The sequence below is a fragment of the Trachurus trachurus genome (genome assembly GCF_905171665.1).
Source record: "Trachurus trachurus genome assembly, chromosome: 21".
NCBI classification, from domain to species: domain Eukaryota; kingdom Metazoa; phylum Chordata; class Actinopteri; order Carangiformes; family Carangidae; genus Trachurus; species Trachurus trachurus.
Window position 1 is genome coordinate 13,761,272 of NC_139899.1, and position 26,440 is coordinate 13,787,711.

The 26,440-nt window shown below is 41.3% G+C and overlaps 1 protein-coding gene across 2 annotated transcripts; it reads right to left on the bottom strand.

Moving 5' to 3' along the window:
• Positions 1-339: 339 nt before the first annotated feature.
• ptprna (protein tyrosine phosphatase receptor type Na) lies at positions 340-19,511 on the bottom strand. Of its 2 annotated transcripts, none has more exons than XM_083996534.1 (24): positions 19,358-19,511; positions 14,911-14,961; positions 11,417-11,527; positions 10,953-11,070; positions 10,710-10,857; positions 10,335-10,548; positions 10,079-10,228; positions 9,821-9,949; positions 9,702-9,733; positions 9,347-9,612; positions 9,125-9,211; positions 8,948-9,027; positions 8,689-8,753; positions 6,544-6,753; positions 5,436-5,702; positions 5,214-5,361; positions 4,931-5,004; positions 4,706-4,783; positions 3,923-4,042; positions 2,980-3,146; positions 2,189-2,242; positions 2,002-2,066; positions 1,287-1,360; positions 340-1,183 (listed from the first exon to the last, which is right to left on the bottom strand). In XM_083996534.1, the coding sequence occupies exons 1-24, from the start codon at positions 19,431-19,433 to the stop codon at positions 1,112-1,114; spliced, it is 2,856 nt and encodes a 951-aa protein (XP_083852660.1). In that variant the 5' UTR covers positions 19,434-19,511; the 3' UTR covers positions 340-1,111. The 2 variants fall into 2 exon arrangements, with proteins under 2 accessions (XP_083852660.1, XP_083852659.1); XM_083996533.1 differs by having other exon boundaries at positions 8,689-8,756.
• Between the last annotated feature and the right edge of the window lie 6,929 nt (positions 19,512-26,440).

The window sequence follows — 26,440 nt, forward strand, 5'->3', positions numbered from 1 at the left end:
AAATTCATTTGAGGTAAACAAAAAAATAAATTTCTACAATGTTTTCCACATGGGAGTCACAAGAGGTAAAACTCATACAGTAGGTTACTCCTAAGATGAAATGCTAGTCTGGCCTGTTTTGATATAAGATGGATGATATGTTTATTCAATATGATTGAATAAAACATATCAGACAAAAGTTAAATATATTATAGAAAACAACCTTTTTTGAGTGTACCATTTAATATTTGTCTTTATTAAATATACTGTAAAGAGTAAAATGAAAGAAAAGGCGCACTCAAGCCTTTTTTGTCAGTTTTTTGCTGCATCACATCACAAATTTATTAAGATCAAGTCAAAAATACATTTTTATAGATATTTTCTATCTGTCTGCTACATGAAATAAACACAATCATCAGGGTGAATTATTTACATTAATCACAAGGGTGTACACTGAGAAGGACAATAAAAGAACCCAAACAAAGTTACTTTGTATGTGTGTGTGGTTCAAAGTACAGCATCCCTTCCAAAACGACCCGTGCTTAAAGCAAACAATCATGTTGTCAAGGCAAAGACGCAACTCGCAAATAAAAACTTGCTGGAAATCGACACACACTAGACAGTAGCATACAGTATTCTGGTGAACACGCAACACCACACTCAGAGTTACATGGAAAGGAACTTGGAAAGATGTCTTAGAAGTTTGTGAAGGGTTTTGATATTAATTCAATCTATCTTCCCTGACCGTAGGACCACAATTGGATTCACAGCAGCACAGTGTATGAATGTCCTCACTCTGTAGTCCACCTCTAATGGCCACATGGTTGTCCAATTAGAAATTCAAGAGAGAAAAGACACTAATTTGTGCCTTAATGGTGAAAAAATGTTCCTCTGTTCATATTTACAACCTCATCACTTAATTCATAGTTCGGTTCCAAAAGTTTTAAAAACCCATAGAATGGGTGAATGGGTAAAATACTGCATGCTGAGAACAGGTGTGGTGTGGAGCAAATTCTTATTTACAGTGATGGCCAGACATACATGACTGGATTGCATAAAGCATGTCCTTCGGAGCGTGTATGTGTTTGTTGTTGTTAATTTTGTCAGCATGTTCTCAGTGTTTTGCTGCAGTTCACTGCGGCAGGGCTTTCAAGATGGCGTTCACTTCCTCTGCTACTGCGGTCAGCGCAAACTCAAACTGGTCCTGAGAAGGAAGGAAAGAAGGGAGGAAAAATTGAGAGAGGGGAATAGAGACAGGCAAATACTGAACGGACACTTCCACAAACACACACACTGATTGTTGGTACCTTTGTGCGAACCAAGCCGGGTCTCTGGTCTCTGATATGCTCTAGTGCGGCTGCGATGTCGATCTCCTTCACTCCTAAAGAAAACAACAGGGACAGAAAAAGCATCACTGTCATGGTTTTTGAGGTTTCCAACAACCTTTGGTGTGACAGAGCATAAAGACCCCTCACTTTAAATCCACTCAACGTTTTTAAAAAGAAAGCTACAAAAAAAAAACATCTAGAGTTTACATCAGCTACCAAATGCATTCTCTGGCAGTGCTTCTAAATGGCTTTCCTCAGCTCTATAATCTCTGAAAAAGTAAAACTCAGAAATGTCAGATGTCTAAAAAAAGAGACATAACAAAACAAGACGACAAAAGAAGAAACTTTTACTGTTTAATTCAAAAGATACATTTCTGCTAAATATCTCTTGAAAAGATTAATGTAAGAATAATTCATGCCATGACACTTTTTCAGCTCACTTGCTCCTCTACCAACACATACAGTAATATACCGTATGCTATAACTAATGTTTAATTATGAGCAGTCATTGTAGCTGCTGCTTCCACAGTTACACACAATAGGTAACGTGACTTTGACTTAGAGCCAAAAACACCAACCTTACAGTTTGATTTTGCTAATATCAGATAAACTAAATAAAATCAAAATGTTAAGGTTCTGAAAAATATCCTGTGTATACATCTGTAAAGAGTGTGTGTTTGAAGGTATAGCTCACCTTTGGCCATGCGGTTCAGCACCATGTCAATGAGGATGTATGTGCCAGTCCTGCTAGTACCATCACTGTGGGAGTGGCAGAGACATATGAGGAAACTGTCAAAGCACACGTGGCCTCCTACTGCTTAACCTCAAACCACTCTCTGAACATATATATAGTATGTTTTTCTGAAAATGCTGCTTTTTACCTGCAGTGAACGATGATTGGGCAGGAACGACCTCTGTAGCATTTATTCACCTTTCTGAAAAGCAAGGGAAACAAGGAAAAGTAGAGAGAAAAGCACGACTAAATGCACACAGCAAAGAATTTAAAGGTTTCTTGAACTACTTATTATAGGTTGTGGATAAATTGAAGTCGGAGGACGAGGAAGACGTATGTAAATGTCAGATGAAAATGATGAGATTAGGAAGGAGGGAAAGGACAGAACAAATAAAAACTGCAAGAGGCTGTGAAGGACAGTGAGATGAGAAAACTGGAAAGAAAATGTGAAGAGAATAGCCAGAGATTCACTGTCCCTCTTGCAGTAGCCAGTCACACCTGCCAATGCTCATTTTTGTGACTATGCAACTGGAGCCAGAGTACTAGCTGCAAACCACAAAAATGACACTGGGAGATGTTAAAATACAAACCTATCAACCTGCACACTAGGAGAGAGGGAGAGAGCACACTGAGATGATGGGTAAGGCATGAGATGAATAGTGTGGATGCCTTATTTGATTACACACAGAGCAAAATGAGGGGAAGGAAAGATGGGAAACAAGATGGAAGTAAGGTAAGGAGGACCATCATGCGGATTCAAACCCACTCATGTGACCACTGAGTCACCCACTGTATCCTAACTACCTGTTTAATCCAGTTTGTGTTTACCAGTTACTGAGTCGTCTGCTACTGGCTGAACTGATGTGCAGATGTGTGTGTGAGTGTGGGTGTGGATACGTGTGTGTGTGTGTGTGTGTGTGTGGCAGTGCAGTCTCTTACCTGCGGAAGTCGAGCAGGGGTCGTGTGGAGGTGGGGATGCCGTCAGCCGGCCAGCTCAGCAGGTGAAACTGCGTCAAGGTTCTGGTCTCCTGTGTCTGGACGTTCTTCAGGTAGAAGCTACGCACCAGGAAGTCCTTACACCAGATGTGCTCCGACACCAGGTTCACCTGAAAGGGGGGAGAGAGAGAGAGAGAGAGAGAGAGAGAGAGAGAGAGAGAGAGAGAGAGAGAGAGAGAGGAGGGAGAGTAGGGAGTGGCCGACAGAAAAAGGAGGTGGGCAAGAGGACAGAAAAAAAGTGACTCACAGATCCACCTACTGGATCACAAGACACACAAGATACGAAGCAACGTTGGTAATAATTAGGGTTGGTTTATTTTTACTATACATATTGGCTTAAACAAGAAAAAAATGTTGAGGCAACACATCTGTAAAGTAGCTCAAGTTTGCCACCAGGGGGAGACAAACCGGCCTGGTTGGCATTTGTATTTATTATTTCTATGCGTCAAGGTTAATTTTTTCCTCATTTCAGCCGTGCAGTGACACAGTATGTTGTATTCTTATTTATATTTATAAATTTCTCAGTATCATACATATGAAGCAGTTGTGGTTAACATGCCCCCCCATTTGAGACCAAGCTTCAATAGGGCTATTATCCTCCAACAATATTCATGCTACCATGACACTTGCTGATGCAAAATGTGCAAAGGCCTTGACATTTTGCAGACAAAAGCCAGACCACATGGCCAAATGATCATATCATGCGGACTTCACGTTCCTCGAAAGAATATACTCAGTAAAATCAAGGCCATATAAAAACATGTATACATGCGGGACTGTAAAAGTATGACATGTTGTCAGTGTTGTGTACTCTAATGCAGGAAATTGTTTGGTCAGTGCTATAATTAAAATTAAATGTTTTTTTGAGTCACAACATGAAATTAACCTCATAGATGTTGTAGAGTGATGAGCCCTCATCTGGCCAGTATCTCTCGCACTGCTTCTCTCCATCTTCCACCAGGGCTGTCATCATCACTATCACCGTGCAGCCGTTCTCCCAAACCATCTGAGACACACACATGGATATACCCATATAAAAAACACTATATATGACATACATGTTCCAATAACAAGAGTCAGCACAAAATATATCACATTATGTCATATTATTAATACATATACATACTCTGGATATACCTGCTTATGTTAAATATATATTTAACATATAAGTTAAGAAAAATCTAGGATTTTCTTTCTTTTTTTAAATCAGTTTTGATATCTATTTATATTTTAGGAAACTGACCGCAGACTTTTGGAGTCCACTATTTATAATGTCAACACATGACAGGCTTTGGGATGGATATACATTTACACAACATATGTCTGCAAAATCAGCAAATCTATATAATCATATGAGCAAGATATACATGTCAACATACAGAATTGTTACAATTTCTACGAGGTGAAATGTATAATTTCAACATAAGTGCTTTTACTTAACATATCTACAAGTTCACATACATATATGTTATTTATAGAAATTTGTATATTAAGGTTGCATGTGGGTAGACAAAGACAAAATTATACACACACACACACACATTCTACAGCTGCTACATTTCAGTAAATCTCCGTCCTGCAGGACTGAATGGCTTCAGAATAGAAAACAAACTCAGTAAACTGTGAGAACGTGAGAGAGCGAGGGAGGAAAAGAAAAGACTGTACTGACCTGCCAGAAATCAGCAACGGTGTGGGCCAGAGGTCCCTGTGTGGCAATATAAGCTGGTTGGCGAGGGTCATGATCAACCTGTTGATGAGAGAAACAGCAGAGTCTCTTACGGTTTTGTAGTGTATTAGATATGAAACAAACAAAAGAATGGCTTATTGTTTGTATCTTCATATTGGATGATAATTCACCATGTAGCAAACCACTAATGTTGGAAGAGGTTCTTACAATGATGCTCGCGTTGACGTAATCTTGTTTATTGGGGTTTACTTCGGTCTTCAGCTTCACTCGAGTGTGATCATCTGGAAAAGAAAACAGCTGTTGGTTCATCATTATGTTCTCTACTTTTCCCCCCTTGGTGTTTACAATGCAGTCCAACTCCATGAGAATGTGTGAAAACCACATGATACCAAACATGTTTGCATACAAATTATAACAGAGTTACTGATAAGTGAGAGATGTGTAACACATTGACGGATGAGTGATCAGAGAGACACATTGTTGAACTAACAGGGGAGGGACTCAGCGTGTCTGTTTTTCTCCATGTTGCTCGGGACTTGAGCCACAGCGACTGAGCTGGGTTCAGCCTGGTAAGAGCACAGAGCTTCCCACTCCTTCTGAAGGCGGTCCTTGTTGCGCAGGTGATCCTCCATATAAGCCTGTAGGTTAGATGGCGCATTAACAATCGCTCAACATAAACAAGGAGGATTTTCATTGCAAGAGAATCACTCACCAAGATCATGTGACCGGTAGAGATGTCCATGTTGGACTGGGCCGGCTCTTCGCTCCAGGACGGGGTGGAGCTGTGGGTGGAGGATGGACTGTGCTGGGGGCCGTCGCTGAACTGGGAGGAAACGCTGCTCACGCGAGACGTGTCTGTGCCCCGTCGACCGCCAGCACCTGTGGCTATGGCGGACCCCGCCATGCTGCTGCTCCCCCCACCCACACAGTCTTGGCGACACAGGGAGGATTTGGATGCCATGTGTTGCCGACAAAGCTCCTGAATTAACAGTAGGGAAGGAATCACCATCAACACTGATAAATAACTGAATAATTGGTAGCCTAAATGTCAATATTCATCCTGACTATACACTGCAAAAACTCAAAATCTTACCAAGAATATTTGTCTTATTTCTAGTCAAAATGTCATTTATAGTCAAAACAAATCTCATTATACTTAAAATAAGACTCATCACATTAAAAAGTAGCTTGTTTTGACACTTTTTACTTCTTTCAAGCATATTTTCACTTGAAATATGTAGAAAAATCTGATAGTGGAGCAAGTTTTTCTTTCTTATTACAAGCACAAAAAATTAGCTTTCATTGGCAAATCTTTCTACTTATTTCAAGTGAAAAATTAGTTCTTGAAAATATTTTGAGTTTTTGCAGTGTAACCCTAACCCAGTGGTTCACAACCTTTTTTGGTTTGTGACCCCGACCGTCAATCAAAATGCATTAGCTCAGATATTTTTATATGCTGCATTTTATTTGAAAGAAAAAGTATACAATGCAGTTGTTTACGATTGTGTGTGGTGTTTTTAATCACAATTTTAAAAAGAATAATAATTAGTTAAAAAATATATTTTTATCAACATTTTTTTTTATCAATTACTAGACATTTCAGGCGACCCCATGTGGGGTCCTGACCTCAAGGTTGAAAAACACTGCCCTAACCATAAGAATGAGAAAGTCCTTCACAACACTAACAAACGTGGAAAGCAGGCAGATGTTTAGCAAACAGTACGAACATGTACAGGTGTGTGGGATGTTGATGTTAAATAGTTTAAAATTTAATTATATAAAATGTCTTTAACAGTCTTGAGTGTCTTTATTGACCTCACCTGGTAGTCAAAGTGTGTTTCTGCTCCTCCCTCTGGCCCCAGACCAAGCTTGCCATTGGCCACTTGCTGAGCATAGTGTCTGAGACAAGCTACAGCCATGGCCAATACCAGCACACCTCCGACAACTGCCATGGAAACAAGGGTGATAACCGTCCCACTGGAGCCCTGGGGAACCCTGGTTACCTGGGGGCGACCCCGTGCATCTGTCCTCTGGGGGGAAAAAAAACAATAACAAAGAGTAGTGAACAAGACGTGGGGAGGGTGGGAGGAAGACGGAGACGACAAATAGCATCAAGCTGAGCCGCCCCCAGGGAAACTGCCCTCACCGCGGGAATATAAAGGTCATTCATTTCATCCCAACAAGAAATGTGTCCACAGGACGGCAGGGTGTGCTCACTGAGCAGATGAGGTCTGGAAGGGCAAGGTGATATGATGCAGGCAGACAGCACAGGTGGGTGGAGATCAGTGAACCAGCACGCAGGACAGAGCCAAACACTGATTGGTTCTAGGGAGTCATTACACCTCTTCCTCATGTTTTTTTTTTCTGCCCAATACAATTACACACCTTGTGTTCACTCTCTTTTCTCCTCGTGCACGTACACACAGACACACGCACACACACACTATCATCACACTCCAGTTCCCTCCACAGACAATTGAGGTAAACAAAATAACAAAATAACCAAAGAGGTGTAACCACAGTGGATTTCGATCTGTCAGATTACCACAAAAGAGAGTATTTTTATTTGTTCTAGAGCAACACAATTGTTGTAATTAAAATTACATAAACCATAGGAAATTAGAAATAACTTTGACCTTTTAATTTATCACCAAATATCACACCTTCAACAACTTCTTCCATGAACTGGAACAACTGTACAAACTTGACAAATCAGGATGTCAGAAATATTGATTTTAAAGATTTACATTTTCTTATTAATTGGAAAGCAGCAAAATTGTCTGTTATCCTTTTTTTCTTCTATTCTTTTCAGTTACAATATACTGTATGTCTTTTACATGCTTGTTTGTATCCTTTTCTTGGCTTTTTATTCAATATTTCAGTCTTTTCCATTCTCACGTCAGTCTCTGATAATACTGATAATACCTGGCTGTGATATATAATCTTTGGCATTTCTATTATGCAACCATTTTGTTATTTTTTAAATAATAAATTAATCAAAAAAGGCATTTCTAAAAAATAATAAATAAATAAAAATCATAACTGACAACATTACATTACATTAACACCACACACACATGCGCCATTAATGTATTGCCAGGATGATTATAAATTAATGCAAGCGATGTGTGTGTGTGTGTGTGTGAATGTGTTCTCCTAATATTCATTGCAAATGGGCATTTTGTTATTAATCCATTACACACGAAATGTCAGATGCAGGCAATGAGTCATAGGCCTGGTTGGTCTGTATAAGAGGAAATAATGAGGTTAATGACACCTGTGACTGTTGCCATAGCATCTGGGATCAGAAAGCCACAGCAGAGGGGAAGGGGTTGTGGGAGATGGAGCTCCATGGCAACAAGTGAAATGCTGGTTGTCAGGAGAGGCGTCGCCTTACTGATTTGCTCTGGCCACTTGCCCTCCAGGTGGCATGCAACACTCAGTGTGCACAACATGGAAAACCAGCTCTATAGGTGAGACAGCTGTGGCCAGTCCTCTAACATCAGTGCACCTGCGCTTTGTGTCAATTTTCTTTCTTTCTTTCTTTCTTTCTTTCTTTCTTTCTTTCTTTCTTTCTTTCTTTCTTTCTTTCTTTCTTTCTTTCTTTCTTTCTTTCTTTCACAAATTAAACCAAGTTACCTGAAGTTACCAATCGATAGGTGGGAGACTACACTGTGAAGACAAGAGTGTGAGTCTCCATTTGGCATCACCAAGTCTGATCATATGATATAAATCCTGAGATGAATGATTAAAGTGGAAATGGTAAAGAATAAAGAGCAATCGTTATATCTCTGTTGCCTTGACAGCTGCACCAAAGGCTGCTGATAAGATCAGCTACAAGGGACATTTTCCACAGAGCCTGTGTAGACTAAGTGTGTGTGTGTGTGTGTGTGTGTGTGTGTGTGTGTGTGTGTGTGTGTGTGTGTGTGTGTGTGTGTGTGTGTGTGTGTGCGTGTGGCCTGTACCTCTCCCACGCCAGTCTGTACAATCTTCAGGCCTGTCTGAGCCTCCAGAAAGTTCTTTTCAGATACTGCTGGGTCAAAAAAAACAAACATTTTGTTGTTTGAGGTGAGGAAAAGCAAAGGCTTTGGTGGAATTTGAGTAAGTGATGGAATAATGTGCCCACATACTGTACTTTTCACTTCATGTTTGAGTGTTATGTGTGGGTAGGTCGGTGGGAATGTGTGTGCGTGTGTATATATGCATGTGTGTTTTGAGCCTCACCAGCTTTAGCAGCCACCTCTGCAGCCGTCATGTTGTGCTCATTCTGGCGGATACGGAACGTCAGTGCAGGGCCTACCACACTGGAAACATAGACACACACACATTTGATATTTGAAAAATGTTACACAAAACACTAAATATAGTATACACAGTGACCCATAACAACGGTGGTGTTACCTGATGTTGATGAAGCTACTGGTTGTCAGGTGGATCTTATCAGCCAGCAGCTCCAACAGCTTCACACCATCATACAGACTCAAAAGGCTGGGAAAGAAAAGTAAATATCATCGTCCTCCATGTACTATGATTTATATACGTATACTGTATGTAGTGATTCACAAGTTAAAGCAGTTCACAACAAACAGGAAAGGTGACAGCTTCATTTGTTTGAGTTCTCACCTCTGGTTGGTGACAATGTACCCGTACTCCTCCTTAGCCCCGACACCTTCAACCAGTGGTGGGTCCTGCTCTTTCAAGCCTGGTCCAGCCTCTTCAGGAGCGGTCTGAGGAGGCTGGGTGGCCGGGGAGGGAGGGGCAGCACTCTTGGCTGGAGAAGTAGCTGGGACTGAGGCAGAGGAGGGAGCAGGAGGGGCATCAGGGGGGCCGGGAACAGGAACAGGCTTCTGCGGCTTATTGGACACACTGTCTGCCTTTAACAGCTGCATCTGTGGAGGGAACGAGGACTTATTAGTATAAAAAAGTGCACGATTATGATTGGTAGCCACTGCTAAGGATACATGCTGATGTGACGTACCTTGAGGGCGACAACATCTTTCCCAACAGGATCTGTATCAAGACAGACAAACTGCTGTTGTTAGACTAATACTACATTAAAACACGATTCAGCTTTTATGAGCAGCCTGGGGACAGTACCTGTTTTGTCTTCTTTGGCCTGCAGCAGCTGCAGTATGAGGGCTAATTTGTAGAGCTGCTCTTGGCTGAGCTCTCTGGGGTCAACTCCTAATCTCTGCAAGACTTCTGACATCCTCTGGAGCAAGTCATCTAACACAGGACAAAACAGTTGTCACTGTCAAGTTAAGAAACTATCCAGATATTGTGTAAATTTGGTGTTTGGCTTGTTTTACATTGCATCTCTATCTTTAGGGCATTATGGGAATTACCATTACTCACCATTGTTTTCAGACTGTGTGCTGAAGTCCTGAGGAACCTTCTCTTTTTGCGACACATGCTGTCTAGCTGGACCGAGTCTCTCCTCTAGGGTGTAGCCTTCCACATAGTCCATCGGTATGTCCACTTCCAAGTCCTCATAGTAGGGCAGTCCTGGTCAACATGTAACATGTTTTGGTGGTGAGTAGAATTATTTGTTTGTTATGTTCTGTATGATGTGTGTTATGGGTTTTATTTAGGATATTTGAAAATCCTTTACCTGCGGGAGCCATGGAAGCAGCTCCTCGGTGGCGATATGAGGGCTGAGCAGATGCCAGGTATAAAGACATGGCTTCCTGTAGCAGCTGTCTGTCGCGTTCTCGCTCTCGCTCTCGCTCTCGCTCTCGCTCTCGCTGAATGGCCTGGGACCTCGAAGGGGGACGGGCATAGCCTGCCCCTAAGAGAGATCTTTCCACTTCGTCTTGGTACCTATGCTGTGATTGGGAACCGTATTACACTGTTGCTTGTCATCTGAAATCTGAACTGGGAAGTGCTATTGCGAGCTTTGACTGTTGTGTTTGAATTTATACAGCAGTTAAAAAAAAAAAAGACACACACCTGCTTTTGTGGAATCATGATGTGTGCATTTGTATACCTGGTGGTATGTGTATGGGTCCATGGATGCTGTCTGCATTCGCAGCTGGGACTGAGGAGGTTCAACTATCATGTAGTCCACATAGTTGCCAGCAGGAGGTGTGGAAGCCGACTTAGAGCCGTGGTGAAGGGGGGCGTGTTGTTTAGACCTGGTAACCAGGAAAGAGACAGAGACAAGATTGGGAAGGATACAGAGGAGTCGAAAGGGCTGTGGAATAAAAGGAAGTAATTGGAGATCACTTACTGGGGTGGGTGAGAAGAGGAGGAAGAGGAGTTTGGCTTAGAGGGATGGGTGGTATGGGGAACTCTTTTCAGCTCCTTTGATAAGATATACTGGGTGATGTCATCCTGCCATGAAAGCCCTGCACACGCACGCACACACGCACACACACATCAATTAAAGAAAGCCACAGAGGGAGGGAGTGAATGTGCGAGACTGTGGTGGAGACAGATGGAGAAAGGAGAAAGAGTCTCTAAAATCTATAGGCTACTGTTTCTGCATGCAGTTTCAAATATGTGTTGTGTTGAAGTACTTGTATGATTGTATGGCCTCTAGTTAACATGACCAAATATCTGCAAAAATAATATTTTCTCATCATCACCAGCTGCACTTAGTGTGTTTTTGCTAGTCAGGAAATGCTAGCATCCTGATCTTAGTTTAATGTTTGAAAATTATTATATTATAATAACTGTCATGTCCAACCTCACCTTGTAGCATAAGCTGTTTGAGGACTTCCTGCATCCTCTTGAGAACAGGAACTGACACCTGGTACCGGACCTGGTCCTGCTTAGAGCTGATACACCGACCAAACAGCCCATCTGGAATAAACACACATGCAATTGCACAGCTGTTAACATTTTAGACCTTTATTCTGCCAGGACAGTCTCTTGATGGGAACATGTCGCAGGAAGAAAAAAGCATAAAAAAGCCTTATAAGTCCACTTTTTTTTGTTTTTTTGCATGCTGCCCCTCCTGTCATACTGTCCTGACTTATACTGGGACACTTGAAATAAACATGATTTATGTAACACCTGAGCTTTTCCGGTCAGAAATGTCTGCTTGTAAACAGGGCTCTTAGGAGCTGCGGTGCAGAACAGCAAATACACAGCAGCATTTAACAGTATGGACCAACAAACAAAAACAATATTACAGTGTATTTTAACTGACCTCTGAAACTGTATACAATCTGCCACATATTGCTCAGAGACGATACCCTTGAGGTTTTCGTAATAACCTGTAATTCCTTTGGTAGCCCACGCAACACAAGCCCACAGCAGTGAGTCATAGTTTTGAAGTTCACTCTGCACACTTTCCTGTGCCTGTCATAGTCCTTTGGTCGAGGTTGTCAGTGAATGAGCTGTTGAAAATTTTAAATAGTTTCCCTTTTGAAAGTGGCTTGCCTGCAGGGCAGCCTCATGGCAACAGAAGCAATATCAACATTTTAGCACCTGTTCTCTTTCATAATCGTCCATGAATAATTTTTTTTTAACAGTTCATGAATACATATTCTAGCTCTTTACTTTACTGCATTGTGGTGCAGAAGTGGACACCCACTCTAAATCATAAATGAATGATTATCATAGAATAATTAGTTTGGGCATAAGCCTCAGTGAAAACTGGCAGGAAGCAGGGGATTAATCTGTTCATATGCTGGAGAGCTGCTGATCCACTCTGTGCTCTGCTGCATCTGCATCCGACACAACAGCTCCAGGAGGGGAGAACCACCCATCACAGACTGTAGGAATAACCTACAGTCTGCGATGGGTGGTATTAGATACGTGAAAAGTGAAGTTTCTAACTTTACTAGAGTGTGAAAATTTCCGGTGTCAGGTTTTAACCATCAACTCACAGGGAGTTGAAGCTAAAGAAAGACTGTGTGGCTGCTAGGTGAAAAGAATAGAACTGAAGCAAAGCAGACTATGTATTATCTGGCGCAATGATGAGTCACCACAGTCTTTCTCATACAACACAACCAGGTACAGTGAGAAAGTGAATTGTTACACTGAGATTAAAGAGACACAGAGGATCAATGTGTATTAATAGACACAAATTCTATATGAAACCTATATGGCTTACTGGGTGTATTGAAGAAGTACAGAACCATGATTTTATATTATTTCTATTTCGCATAAGTACCCTCCCTCTAGATGGACAAATGGACAGCAAATGTCTGAGTGGTACAAGTATAATACCACGGGCACACAGAAATCTTGAGATGCTGAAAGAGTCCATTCATACTTCCCCTGATCACATTACAAATATACTGACATGATACAAGATATTGTGAGCCATGTACTGCTCTGGTGAAACAGAATAGCCCTGTAATTCCTTGTGGTGACAGCAGCGAGACGAGGGACGTGAGGAGGAGGAATAGAAGATGAATCGAGAGAACACAGGAAGCTGCATGGTTTGATTGGATTGGGACTATTTCTGGAGCTGGAGTTATTTCTGTGGATGCCATTTTGTGCCGTATTTAATGTTGGAAAAAAGGAATCTATTAAATCAAAGATAAATGTGAAGTTTGGCTCAAATTTTGATGATTTAAAATAGTCATGGAATCACTCTAGGGATAAAATAGATGGTTTTAATGAAATTGATTTCCACTAGTTCTGAATTTAATTTCTTTGCCTTGATAAAACTGCGCTCAGCATTTGATTCAAACTACAATTCGTCCTCCATGCAGCCGATAGTTCAGTCAGAGATTTCAGTGAGTTACGCAAGTAAGTGCACTCAAGCCTCTAACCTCCAGCTGAAGTGAGGAGCAGGATACAGAGGTCTGGTGTGCTCGCCTTTTAAACTCTGCATGACCAGATTTTAATATAAATATTTCAAACTTGCAGTCTTCAATCCTGACAGATGCTGACTCAGGTCAGAGTCCCAAGTAGCAACATGGGTGATATGATCAGGGTGCTACATCTGTGAACACAGAACTCAAGTGACAATGTATGACCTTGCTCTGGTTACTACATGCCACAGATTGTAACAATCTGTGTAGACCCACGGAGAAGATGCCTGCAGAAATACAAACATGACCTTAGGAACAAATGTGGAGCTGTCTGTTCTTGGACTATGTTCCACCTGAAGCTGGAAGAGGACATAGTCAAACTAGCAAAGACTTGGAGAGTCTAGAAAATTACACAAACAAAACACAACATAACAAAACCTGTATCTCTGACTGAGCTTGTTGAGTTTTATTAAACAATAGAGCACTGGAATACATCACAACACATATCAAATAACAAATAAGTTCACACATTTAAAAACTGAAAAATGTGTAAGTTACCGTTGGAGGCAATTATGTTTCCTCTGTTAAGTATCACAGGAGTCTGAATATTTTCTGTTGATTTTACGTTGTTTTTGCAAACACCCTCTTGACCACCTGATCTAAATTCATCACAGCAGCTGTGTGTTCTGTTTAAGGTGTTAGTCACTGTAAGACATGTTGAGACTGTGCTGCCTTTGCACCTGTGCTGATATTTTTCTCCAAAAAGCTAAAAAAAGAAAACCATGGTTCATTTTGAGTTTTCTGGAGGAGCGACAGTGCTGAAGCGACAGACGGACCAAAATCTCATTACAACCAATCCCACTAAAGATCTTTGAGTCATTATGGAAATTTTGTTTCTCTCGTGATCCACCCTCAGACACACAGATGTGGTTAAATCAGGCCCTGTATCTATCTACCCCCAAAGCTTTAACTACACCAATCCATTTTGTATTCAGTCAAGCCCGTGTGTGTGTGTGTGTGTGTGTGTGTGTGCGCGCATAAGTGCAATTTCCACAGAGAAGTGCGTAAGTGTGTGTCAGTGACTCATCACTGTATTAGCACAACAACTGTGGGGGTGTCGACCTCACGGTGATGTCAGTGTTGCCATGGAGACAGTGGAGCTGGGGAGGGGCTTAGATAAAGATGAGGAAAGGAAAAGGGGGGCAGGTGACGGAGAGAGATAGACACATGGGGCTGAGAGAGGAAAAATCCTTGACTTGTGCTTGTATATTTTTATAGGCAGCCTTTGTGCCAGCATGCTTCCAGTGTGTGTCCAGCTGCAGGGTTAATATTTAACATTCTGTGTAGGTACAGGAGGGATTAAGACAGCAGTCTCCCTGAAAGTTTGATGTTCAAAGTTCAAAATATAAGTTATGTCTGATTATATATGATGTGTGTATGTTTGAGTGTGTGTGTGTGTGTGTGTGTGTGTCTCACCATCTGAGCAGAACTGATCCCTTTCACACAGTTTCCTCTCAAACAGGCAACCTGAGGGACAAAGACAAAGAGACCGTAAGCAGGTAGTTGGAGTAAAAAAAAAAAATGTTTCATGACAATTTCCATGGCAACGACTGCTTCAACTCACATTTATAGGACTGAAATGAGAACACAACAGGTGAGCGTGACCCTCACTTACTCATATAATTACATTCAAATGCACTGCATTGTAGTGACCAAAATGCCCAACTCACCAACAACCTAATGCAACGATTATGAAAAAAAGATCTATGACACAGAGATATTTAATTCATAGTCAGATTATGATTTGGCAGCAGAGGACCCAAATATAATGTGGTTTGGTCTTATGTTTCATTCATGATTATTTATATAATTTAGTATGTATTAATTTCTTTGTGTTTCCCTTCCACTATCTCTTATTTTAGGTTGGTGAGTAAGACCTTGGGAGGTAGGCAATGTGGGAAGGAGCAGGTGATTAGTGACAGATAGGAACCTACAGTTACACAGAAGAATATAAATGGGTATCTCTGTCATGACATTTCACATCTCTCCTCTAATTTCTAGAGTCCATGTTCCACAGCATGTAATAAATAAAAAGCAAGCGAATGGCAGGTGTTATTAAATCTGTATGTGAGTGGACATGGAAAGATATGGGCAGTACGTGGCAGGTTTACTGAGCCATGGATTGAATGTTTACTTGAGCACAAACTTGGACAGAGAACAAAGACTGGGAACTACTTTCTCTAAATGAAGTGACGCACTACCTAGCAGCGCCTTCTGTGACTCACCTCTTCTTTCTTTGAGAATAAACACACACACACACACACACACAGTGTATCTTCCACTGAAATTTTAAATCTGATTCTATCCATATAATAGGTTTACTTTCCTACAGGGAGAGGGTTTTGATTTTAACTCATGTACAGTTGTTTGTACAAATTATATTCTGTCTGTGTCTCTGTTTCAAACATACACACACACACACAGAAAGGAAATACCTGTGTAAATGCATTTACTGTCTTGGTGGCACTGAATATTTCTATATACTCACCCTGCAAGAGACCTACTGTCACTGATCTGTGGAGGGTTGCGTGAACGTTCACATGAAACACACAGATATCATTGTACTGGTGCACAGCCATGACACGTCTGAGTAATTGAGTCCCACAGGGGTTTGCAGAGGGACTAAGATACACATCACAAAAACATTGTGCCTAAATGTCAGCCTTTTCAACACTGACTGATTCTCCAGGAAAGGGCATCTGGTCGTGTTGAGCCACTGATCAACAATGAACCAGGTCACAAAGCTGCTCCAACAAATTCATTCCAGTTGGTTTTCTGGGGTTTTAAAACTCGCTGGATCTTATTGCAATTGTCTGTCCACTCTGGTTTGTTAAATGCTAGACACTGAAGAGGACATTAACTCTACAAGTCTGTGTGTGAATGTGAATGTAGATGCCCACACTTCTTTTCAGAATAGCAAAAAGACTCTAAACACCGGCCAGTCAGAAAAAAGGCCTGTTACCATCCTTCCGCTGGCCAAACAGTTGGTTTGTTAGCAACAGAAACAGCAAGAACAATAATAATGTATTTTGTATACAAACAGTTACATTTAGATTCACTCATTTGACGGCCACTGTCATCCAAAGCAATGGTATCCTAGCACGGTTAGACACAAAGCTTGAGTGAGTCCATACTATGGCAAGTTAAATTTGCCATAGCAACAGGTTATCAGTCCCTGAGGGAAATGACTGGCTGCAGAGACGTCAGCTCACACACGAGCATCGCAGGAGTGTGTCAAAATGGACAGCCAATCACACAAACAGATGGATCGATGCATGTCTGAATGGAATTAATTGATGAATGGACAAAGGGAAACAATAGTGGCTTCTCTCCATGGTGCTGAAATGCAAAGCGCCTCTCTTTCTGCTCTGTCTTGTCCCAAGCTTTTGTCCTTTCTTAGTTTTTAATGGCAAATTGTAAACACAAAGTAGTTGCTTCGGGGTAGTTTCTTTTGGATTAATACACATCAGAATCAGAATTATATTTATTTGCCAAGTATGTACAAGCATACTGGTTTATCATCACTTACTTGTACACACAGAAAGACATGTAGAATGAGGATAGTAGCAAATGTGAGCAATAACACAATACAACAGAGAACACACATGAGTACGAATATAATTAAGTAAAGTGGCAGGTGGATTAAGGTGATCAGTTGGTAGTGCGAATAAACAATGAGGTAGTGCAATGAGATAAAAATTTACAGCAGGGTTTTATTGCAATATCTACAGTAAGCAGGATACGGCAGTGACAGTGGGACATGAAATTATTTAATGATGAAGACGTGGGTGGTATGATATCAGATGGTTATTGGTGACATATGACAGCGGAGTGATGGCCTGTGGGAAGAAACTACACATTATAGTTCTGCAGTCTCCTGCTACTGCATGAATCTCTATTAACTGTAACCAGCTGCTTCTGTGCTGAATTTTCTTGTGTGTGCAGTTGTATGGCTATGGCCGGTGCGTGTGCAATAGTCTATCATATGTAGTTATTATGTGCGAATGTTTATGACCGGTACATGTGCAATAACGGAGGTATAGTTACTATGTGTGAATGTTTATGGCCGGTACGTGTGCAATAATGCAGTCAGGGTGCAATCATGTAAGCATGTTCGGTCTGGTGAAAGTAAATCTAGGCCGAGCATGTGTAATTATATCTTTTATATTTCAATTAATCATGTCAATCGCAACTGTATATATATATATATATATATAATAATAATTCAACGAACCATGTCAATCACAACTGTATATATTTTTTTAATTCAACAAATCATGTCAATCACAACTGTGATATATATTTTAATATTTAAATGAATCATGTCAATCGCAACTGTATAGATTATATGTAGCCTACTGTATTTTTATATTTCAATTAATCATGTCAATCGCAACTGTATAGATTTTTTTTTTTTTTTTTTTTACAATTCAAAGAATCATGTCCAACCCTCCTGTAACTATGTAAATTATTACTAGTAACTTATTCTGTTATCTACTGGTCCTCTGTCTTTATGGACTTTTTATGTTAATTGTTGTATTGTTTTGAGGACTACGGATGTAATTTAGCACCAGTGCTAAATCCGGTGTATTTACAGTGGGTACTCTTGCACTCACTGTCCATTAATATGCACTGTCCCGACTAAATAAACAAATAAAGTAAAGTAAATCACATTCGGGTGATAAATTCGGGTTACAAATGAAATGACTGAACATATCCAGAGGTGGAGGGGAGATTCAGGGGTGGCTTGCCTTCTGTTTGAACAAAACCACACTTGCATGTTTACATCTGAAGGAGGGATCAGCATTTGGCCTTTCTCAGTCTGAATCACTGACTGCATTCACTTTACAAATCTCTACCTACTCACGTCAGACAGGCTGGCTTTTTTGATATGTGGGTGTAACAATTCACTTCTTGCATCACTGCATCAATTAAAAAATGATACCACTTCAATGCATCAATCTACTCAAAGACACATTTCAGTCACTCCATCTACAGCAATAATCAATGGGAGGTAATTATTGCGGAACCTGCTACTGCTGCCATTGTCAATAACAGTCACATCAAAGCTATTGCTGCTAATGTCACAACTTCTACAGCTGAGAGAGAAATGTGAGATTAACACTGTTGAAGAAACAACAAACACATATTTAAAAATCCAACAACCTGTTGAACTAAACCTAATTTTTTAAACCCATTAGAGAAGAGTTGCATCTCAAAAACCGGTCTATGTCTGTGTCTCAAAACAGCTGTGTTCAGTGAAATCAATTTTGTTTAGTATAATAATTTAGTGCAGCATTAGTCTTTTACTTCATGTTGAAATAGTCTACAAATACATGATTATGCTGTTTACTTTTCATCTTTGTGTATACATGCTGTTCTGGGTGTATCCTCAACATCTGGATAGAAAAGACTCCAAATAATAATATGTATGTCAATAATAGCATAAGGATTTTTGTGGAGACATGATAGGGATTATAGATCCAAAGGAAACGTGATTTTACTTTCCCATTGAAATAACACACTCCCTATAGACCTAGTTGTCTCATCCCTTTCAGTCTCTGAATCCTCCATCTCTCCCCCACCTCTGTTTAATCTCATTAGATTATCATCGTCTACATTTCCCTCTATGGTGTAGCCTACCTGCCTCTGGGCAATAGTCTTCACAGTAGCCCTTGAATGGATGATAAAACGCTCCACTTACACGGCACATTTAGCTACACCTGGATTTAATCAAAACTGGGATAACGTCAGGAGGAGATCACCGTAAAGTCGCCAGCTACTTAAACACGACATTATCCTGCGGGGATTTAAACAGGAGCATCACCATCATCATCAATCATCGTGGTCGTCGTCGTCTTACCGTATTTGTCTGAGACCCCCGGTTGGCACAGCACGGTTACAAGGAGCAGAGCTCGCCATGGGCTGAGGTGTTGCATGATCCTCTCCAGCCTCACAGCAGCGCAGGGAGATGAGATGCAGAGAGAAAAGATGCGGAGTCCTTTCGCTTTGGTCCCTCTCCCACCACCTCCCTGCTCTAAATCCCCATAATGTTCAAAGAAACTGCTGCAGCCGCGGACTGTGTGACAGCTCACACTCAACCCCCCCACCGAAAAAGCCCATGTGACGACGGAGAAGAAATTATAAATAAATGGATGAAAGAAGTAATTCTTCACAGTGGGGGGTGGGGGCGGGGCCTAAAGGGGGGAAAGGGGAGAAGGGGGGGGCATGCGACGTAGTATCGGCTCACGACAACACGGGCTGCGGAAATAACGTAACAAGTCTGGAGAAACGGGAGGGGGGGAATGGGGGGGCTCGTGCTCACATGGATCTACATCAACCTGAAGCTACGTCATCACCAAATCATGTTTATATTCCACCCATTCACCAACGTCATGCATTCATTACTCCTATTAACGACGTGCCAAGTGTGTGTGTGTGTGTGTGTGTGTGTGTGTGTGTGTGTGTGTGTGTGTGTGTGTGTGTGTGTGTGTGTGTGTGTACACGCACAAGTTATCATCTTTTTGTGTTCAATTTCATGTCTAACAGTTGTTGAGGTATCTTAGATTAATTAGATGAACCCTGGCAACCTCATGTTTCCATGGTGATGAAAAGACCCAGGTCCAATAGCTGGCTGGAAGCTGAACTACAACATCCTTCTATAATTAACAAACATCTCCACAGTTTATTCCTGTTAACCATATTACTGTAGGCTATTACCTGTGCTTGCATTTCTCCTTATAAAATCATTGCTACTGTCCCTGTAGATATTTGTCTCTCGTGGCGTTGCAGACTGAGATAACACACACTGCTGTCAATTAGCTTAATTGATCTCTTCTGATTGGAAAGAGCCCGCACACAGGGAAGTGAATGTCACAGCACTGCATCTTGTTCAGCTGTCCTATTGCTCCCTCTTGTGTCTGTTCAAACCAACCCATGATCAGTGTTGGGAAACTCACTTTAGAGATGTAAGTGGTTTAAGATTACAATTTACTATGGGTTCAACTGCAATTTAAAAAACAAAACAAATAGGCCTACACAATTAATTTAATCAAAAATAACCAATTGGACATGTACAACAAACACATGTGAATTCACAATGTGTATCACCAACATTTTTATCTTTCTTTTTGCAATTCACATCTTTTCTCAGTAGAAGAAACAAATTACAATCAATACAATAAAATACAATATTATTTTTTATCATTTTAATACTACATATCATTCATTCATTCATTCATTTTCTATACCGCTTATCCTGCACTAGGGTCACGGATGACCTGGAGCCTATCTCAGCTGACTTCGGGCGAGAGGCGGGGTACACCCTGGACAGGTCGCCAGTCTATCGCAGGGCTAACATACAGACAACCACTCTCATTAACATCTATGGGCAATTTAGAGTCACCAATTAACCTGACCTGCATGTTTTTGGTCTATGGGAAGAAGCCAGAGTACCCAGAGAGAACCCATGCATGCACAGGGAGAACATGTAAACTCCACACAGAAGGGCCCCAGACGGCCAGCAGGTTCAAACCCAGAACCCTCTTGCTGTGAGGCCACAGTGCTAACCACTGCACCACCGTGCCATACATAATCTTGTTAACTAGTGGGCTACCAATGGGAAAAGCGTATATTTCTGACTTTGAATGCCACTGCAAGTTTCTTTCTCTGAATTTATTAGATTTCCTGGTGAAATTTATCTCACACTGTTTTCAGTGTAACTGAGATTTATGAGGATGCCCTTTCTGAACATGTGGTTACCATCACACTGCTTAGACAAATGACTCCAGCACAGTCTCTGCAGGCCTCCCACTATCACTGGTGCTTTTTGAGCTGCTTTTGAGCTGTTCAGACTTCTGCAACCACTTCAGGGGCTTAAATGATTTCTAGTTTTAACTGAGAAAATTATATGGAGGCAGAGCTGCTGTTATAGAGTCTCAGTTTGTTTCCTGCTCTGTCCAGCAGGGCTTTACAGTACTTTGCATGACCACTTGGCTCCTCACTTCCTCACACTCCTTTTTCTGATCACTCAGAGTGTAACTGAGACTGGTGATGGGCTTCTCTACTTTCATCACACTTTTCTGTATGAAGCCTCTCTTACTTCAGTTGCGCATGTTTCTATTACTCGAAGGCCCTTTGCTCAGTTTCCCCTCCTCTTCCCTCCTGTCTCTCCCTCTCCCCCAGTCCTCCTTAAGACTTTCTTTCTGCCTTTCAAACTCTCAGTTTCATGTCTTTTTTCCCTTTCCCCTCCCGCACCTCTGAAGCTCCTGTAGAGCAGCTCTTGCTATGCACTCCGTTTCTTTCCAACATTTCTTTTCTGAGCTCTTTCCCTCTCTCCTCAGGGGTCACTTTCCTGATGCTCTGAACAGTCCCTATTTCATCTACACATTGGCGTCTTTGCTCTGGCTGAATTTATTCAGCCTGCAGCATTTAGCGTGTGTGGTCAGTCAGGGCTCTACTTCTTTTCCATCTAGGACACTTCTCTATCAGAGGGGAACTGTGGCCCCAGACTCTGGCCTTCAACAGGACCATGGGGCCACATGCACAAGCAAAGCACTAAAAACAATAGCCAGAGCCCTATGTTACATGGATGGAAATCCAACATATTAAAGGTTTTTCAGAATGAAATTAATCTATTTCATAATTGGCTCATGTGCCTGGACACTGCCCAACATAAATTCAGAAATAAGAATTTTGTTCTTAATTTGCTTGCTAAAGGTTAAAAAAAGAAAAGAAATAGTCAACAATGAAGGCAAGGCACATTGAGACCAGCAGTCAACAACAACTAGCAAACTTGTTCCCATGAAGCAATCAACAAAGAAGGCACCCTGCTTCCTCGCGGGAGGTGAAAAAAATATGTAGGCTAGAGTTTATTTTCATCTATTTTCAAAAACATCCTCAACCAACTACTGCAGTGATCTAATCAAATTTTACCGCGGTTATCGCGAGACCTCCCCCTCTGCCAGAGACATGGCACATGGATAGACTGTATCGTGGATCTAATATAATACGGATTGGCAGATGAAAACAAACCAAACAAACCCAGTACAGTAGATTCACTCAGCTGTGAACAGTCATTAGATTATTTCAACGTTTCTGTCAAACAGAGAAAACCCTACTTACAGTCTGTCAGGATGAGCCTTTCTCCTGGGAGCGGATGTTGTTGTGGTTTTGTCGTTAGCCTGACGTTAGCTAGGCGGGCTAACACACTGTGGTCAACTTTATGTCTGGAGCATAGACTGTATATAAAAGAGGTCTGGAGCCCTTTGAGGGATGATGAGCTGAAGACGATGGATGCTATTGGTTTGGCGTCCTCGATGTTAAAGCTAACGTACATTTCCGATGGGTTGACCGCGGCGATGTCGATGCAGAGATACATTGCCTGCTGGTGGGTCTAGGTGTCAGGAGTTGCAGAGAAGTTGGCAGCTGTTTATTGGAGGAGCTACCACTGCTGATAAAATTGAAATTGAAGGACAGGGCAATCCAGCCCTGATTAATCCACACTGTCGTCGGTGAAAGACAAGTGTAGGGGTCCAAACAGGTGAGGAGCGGAGCCCAGCAGCACACAACAGGTAGGCTGCGGTTAGTTAATGCAAGCTCTTACTTTGCTAGCTTACAACAAACATATTCAATAGCCTACGGTTTATAAACCGTCTTTGCTTACAAGCTATTACTAGCTTGCATTAACTAGTTTCCGGGGTATTTGATGCGGCAGAATTATTCCACCTACAATTTAACAAACTATGATTGGCTAAGACACTGTCAATGTCAAATTCATGTCCACATAATGCTACTGAAGGCCCTGCCAGCCAGTGAGTGTCACTCATAGACTGTAACACTGATGAACCCATACCAGAGCGATCAATCGCTCTGACCCATACCAAAGACGGTTATCTTTGCCCATACCATTAGAAAAAAAATCGTGATTGGTCCATTTGCTAGTTCCTTTACTTTTACGTTTGACTTTATGGTCAGGTAAGTTAGGCCTATGTGGCAGCAGCATACAGGTTCATTGGTTTCTGTATAGTATAATCAGAGTCCGTATCCAATAGAAAGTCTCTGTTATAATGGGGATAGTGAGCAAGACTGTGGTGATATCTGCAGGTACTGTATCACTTCTACCAGCACCTTATAAGTATTTATATTTAAGCAATATATCACGACAGGCCGTGGTATATGCTCATTATACCACGGCTAAGGGGCGTTGTTCGGCCCGACGCGAAGCGGAGGGACGACAACCCCCTTGGAGTGGTATAATGAGCATATACCACGGACTGGAGTGATATATTGCTTTTATAAAACGGTTACGAATAAAGGCAATATAAAAGAGGGATACGCAATCAATTTCATGTAGTTTTATTCAACCAGAAATACATATTATCCAATAAAATAGCCTCACTGTGAAAAAAATAGTCCCACCTCTCCGGACGTTAGCTCCAAGTTAGCTCTGCATCTCGTCTTTTCCTCCGCTTTTTTTCAGGTTAAAGTCACTGCTCAATCCACTCTACCGTTGTTAACCCTCCCCGGAGGTGAAACTTCACCTTAAACATGTCAATTCAACTACTTTAGTCCGTTTTTTAACATCGTAAAAACATCTCTGTCTTTTGCTACGGACTGCAACAGTCCGTTGTCATGGATACATGACAACAACTTCCATTCATATCAGTCATACGTGCCTGACGCGGAGTGATAGCTTACGCTGTGATAAGGCTTTAGAATAGTAGCCGTGGTATACCACGGCTAACAACCAATCAGATCGCCGGATTTCACCTTTCCGTTTTATAATTGTAAATATATCTATTGCATGTTGCCACAGATATTAATTTACTTTTTAATTTGAGTGGACTAACATTAATGAAATGTCCATACTGATCCTCTCTCATTGCATACTGTAAATGCCTGACCATGTGGTGGAATTAGCATAGCTTACATTGCTGGGTATTTATATTCTGAATATAAAGTTGTGTGTTATCCTTATTGTACTGGTTGAAGTGTGGGGCAACCATGGATGTATTAGGGGGCAACAGGATTTTACTGAAACTGGAAGTGGCCTTTCTATCTGGTGTGACTCATGAATCACATGGTTTGATGTGAAGTCCACTGCTTTCTATTTCAGGCACATTGTGCAGTTGTTGGTTTTGATTTCATACCTCTCCTAAGATAGACCAAAAACTGGATCTGTGTAAAGCATGTCTATGAAGTTGTTCTGGTTGTTTCCTTGCATGCAACCAAAATATGCAAGCACAAATACTGGCTACGCTCGCACCCACGCACCCACGCACACACAGCTATCTCCCTTCTCTCTCTCTCTCTCTCTCTCTCTCTCTCTCTCTCTCTCTCTCTCTCTCTCTCTCCTTTACTCTCATCCTTCTGTCCTTGTGTCACTCTTGTGAAGCAGCTCAACTCATTGGCATGTGTGTATGCGTGTTTGGTTGGTTGCTGGGCAACATGTATGCAGCCGTCCTGAAGGATGAAACCAGCTGAACACCACTCACCTTCAGATCCTCTTTAAGTCATAAAAACATCATAGGATTTTCGCTGGCTCTCCCTACCTGTCACTGTCATACTACTGTTATTATCACATTCTGCAGCTGCATCATTAACGTGCTGTATTAGGCTACTTGCTGTTTGTTAACAGAAATGCACACAGATACATCTCTGCAGTGTCCAATGTTTAATGAAAACACAGATTTTCTGTGGTTAAAAAAGGCTTGTAAAGTGAGTTCCCATCATGCCATTTTCTTATCATGTCATCCACACTGCTTGGCTACAGTATGGCTGCCCCAGCATTCAACAGGCCACAGGCCCCCACCCAACTGCAAATACCCCACACTTAGCAACACGCGAGTGAATAAAGGTTGTAGAAATATCACTTTACACAAGAAATGTCGTGAAAATTTAATGTGTCACACTGAATAATGGTGCATGTAATTAGAGATATATTTTCAGCCTAGACCCATGGCAGTGACAATATCACATTTGGCAAGAGAGGACTGTAAATGGCTTTCAGATCAAATTAATGTGACAAAATTGTCACTTTATAAAGAATCCAGACACACAGAATCCATAGTGTATGACTTAATTTTATCTTACTTTTGCTAATCACAGCAGATATTTTTAAATTACAACATTGCATCCTATCCTTAAAATAGAATCATGACATGGCTGAATGGGGTTTGGCTGCTATGTACTGTTGGTATTCTTGTTTTTAGTGCATGCTTGTGTCTATCTGATATAGCTGTTTTCCCCGCCGTGCTAATTTAAGAATCTATAATTATAGGTTACTAGTCAGATATTGCTTGTGTGTTTGGGGTTGTTAGGCAACTCGTACTTGTAGCTCATTCTCTGTCTAGGGTTGATGATGTGGACTTCATGTGGGAAACTCCAGGATGATTGCTCCAGTAATGTCAGCAGATAACGCAGTCCAGGCACACCATGCTCATATCGTGTCAGTTCCCATCATCCCCGACAGTCAAAATCCCCCTCATCATTTCTAGACCATGAGTACACAGTCGGATAGGAGGTTGTAGGGAGCAGCAGTTTGAAGATGTGACTTTCGCTCTAAAAATCTTATCTGAACCCTTTAAAAGTGAAGTCAAATCCTGCTTTATAACATGAGTAATGGTAAAATATTAAACCACAGGCCTCATGTTTAAAGGGACTGTCTTTTGAAAAGTTTTTTTTCTGTCCATGTCTATTCAGGGATCTTTCCCTAACTACATGGCATTTTGGCAATAGAACAAGCACAGTCATGGTCAGGGAAGGAGGCTCAATGACAAATGTCTGACTGTCTGAAGTAAGGTTGATTATCATTAAAGGGGTAGTTAAACATTTTGGCAAATTGGCTCATTGCCATAATCCCTATAGATTTAGGAGTAGGTTCGTTACCTTTATTTGTTGGTGTAGTCTATTTTTAGAAAGGTGGAGTAGAGCCGCGAGCTGCTCA

Bases quoted from the DNA above. Each gene is read 5' to 3' on its own strand.
- ptprna (XM_083996533.1), bottom strand. From the start codon at position 19,433: ATGCAACACCTCAGCCCATGGCGAGCTCTGCTCCTTGTAACCGTGCTG. The intron at 11,071-11,416 runs GTGAGGTTGGAC...GTGCGTGTGCAG, and splicing joins CAAACAGCTTATGCTACAAG to GGCTTTCATGGCAGGATGAC. The intron at 2,243-2,979 runs GTAAGAGACTGC...CTTGCTTTTCAG, and splicing joins CCCCTGCTCGACTTCCGCAG to AAAGGTGAATAAATGCTACA.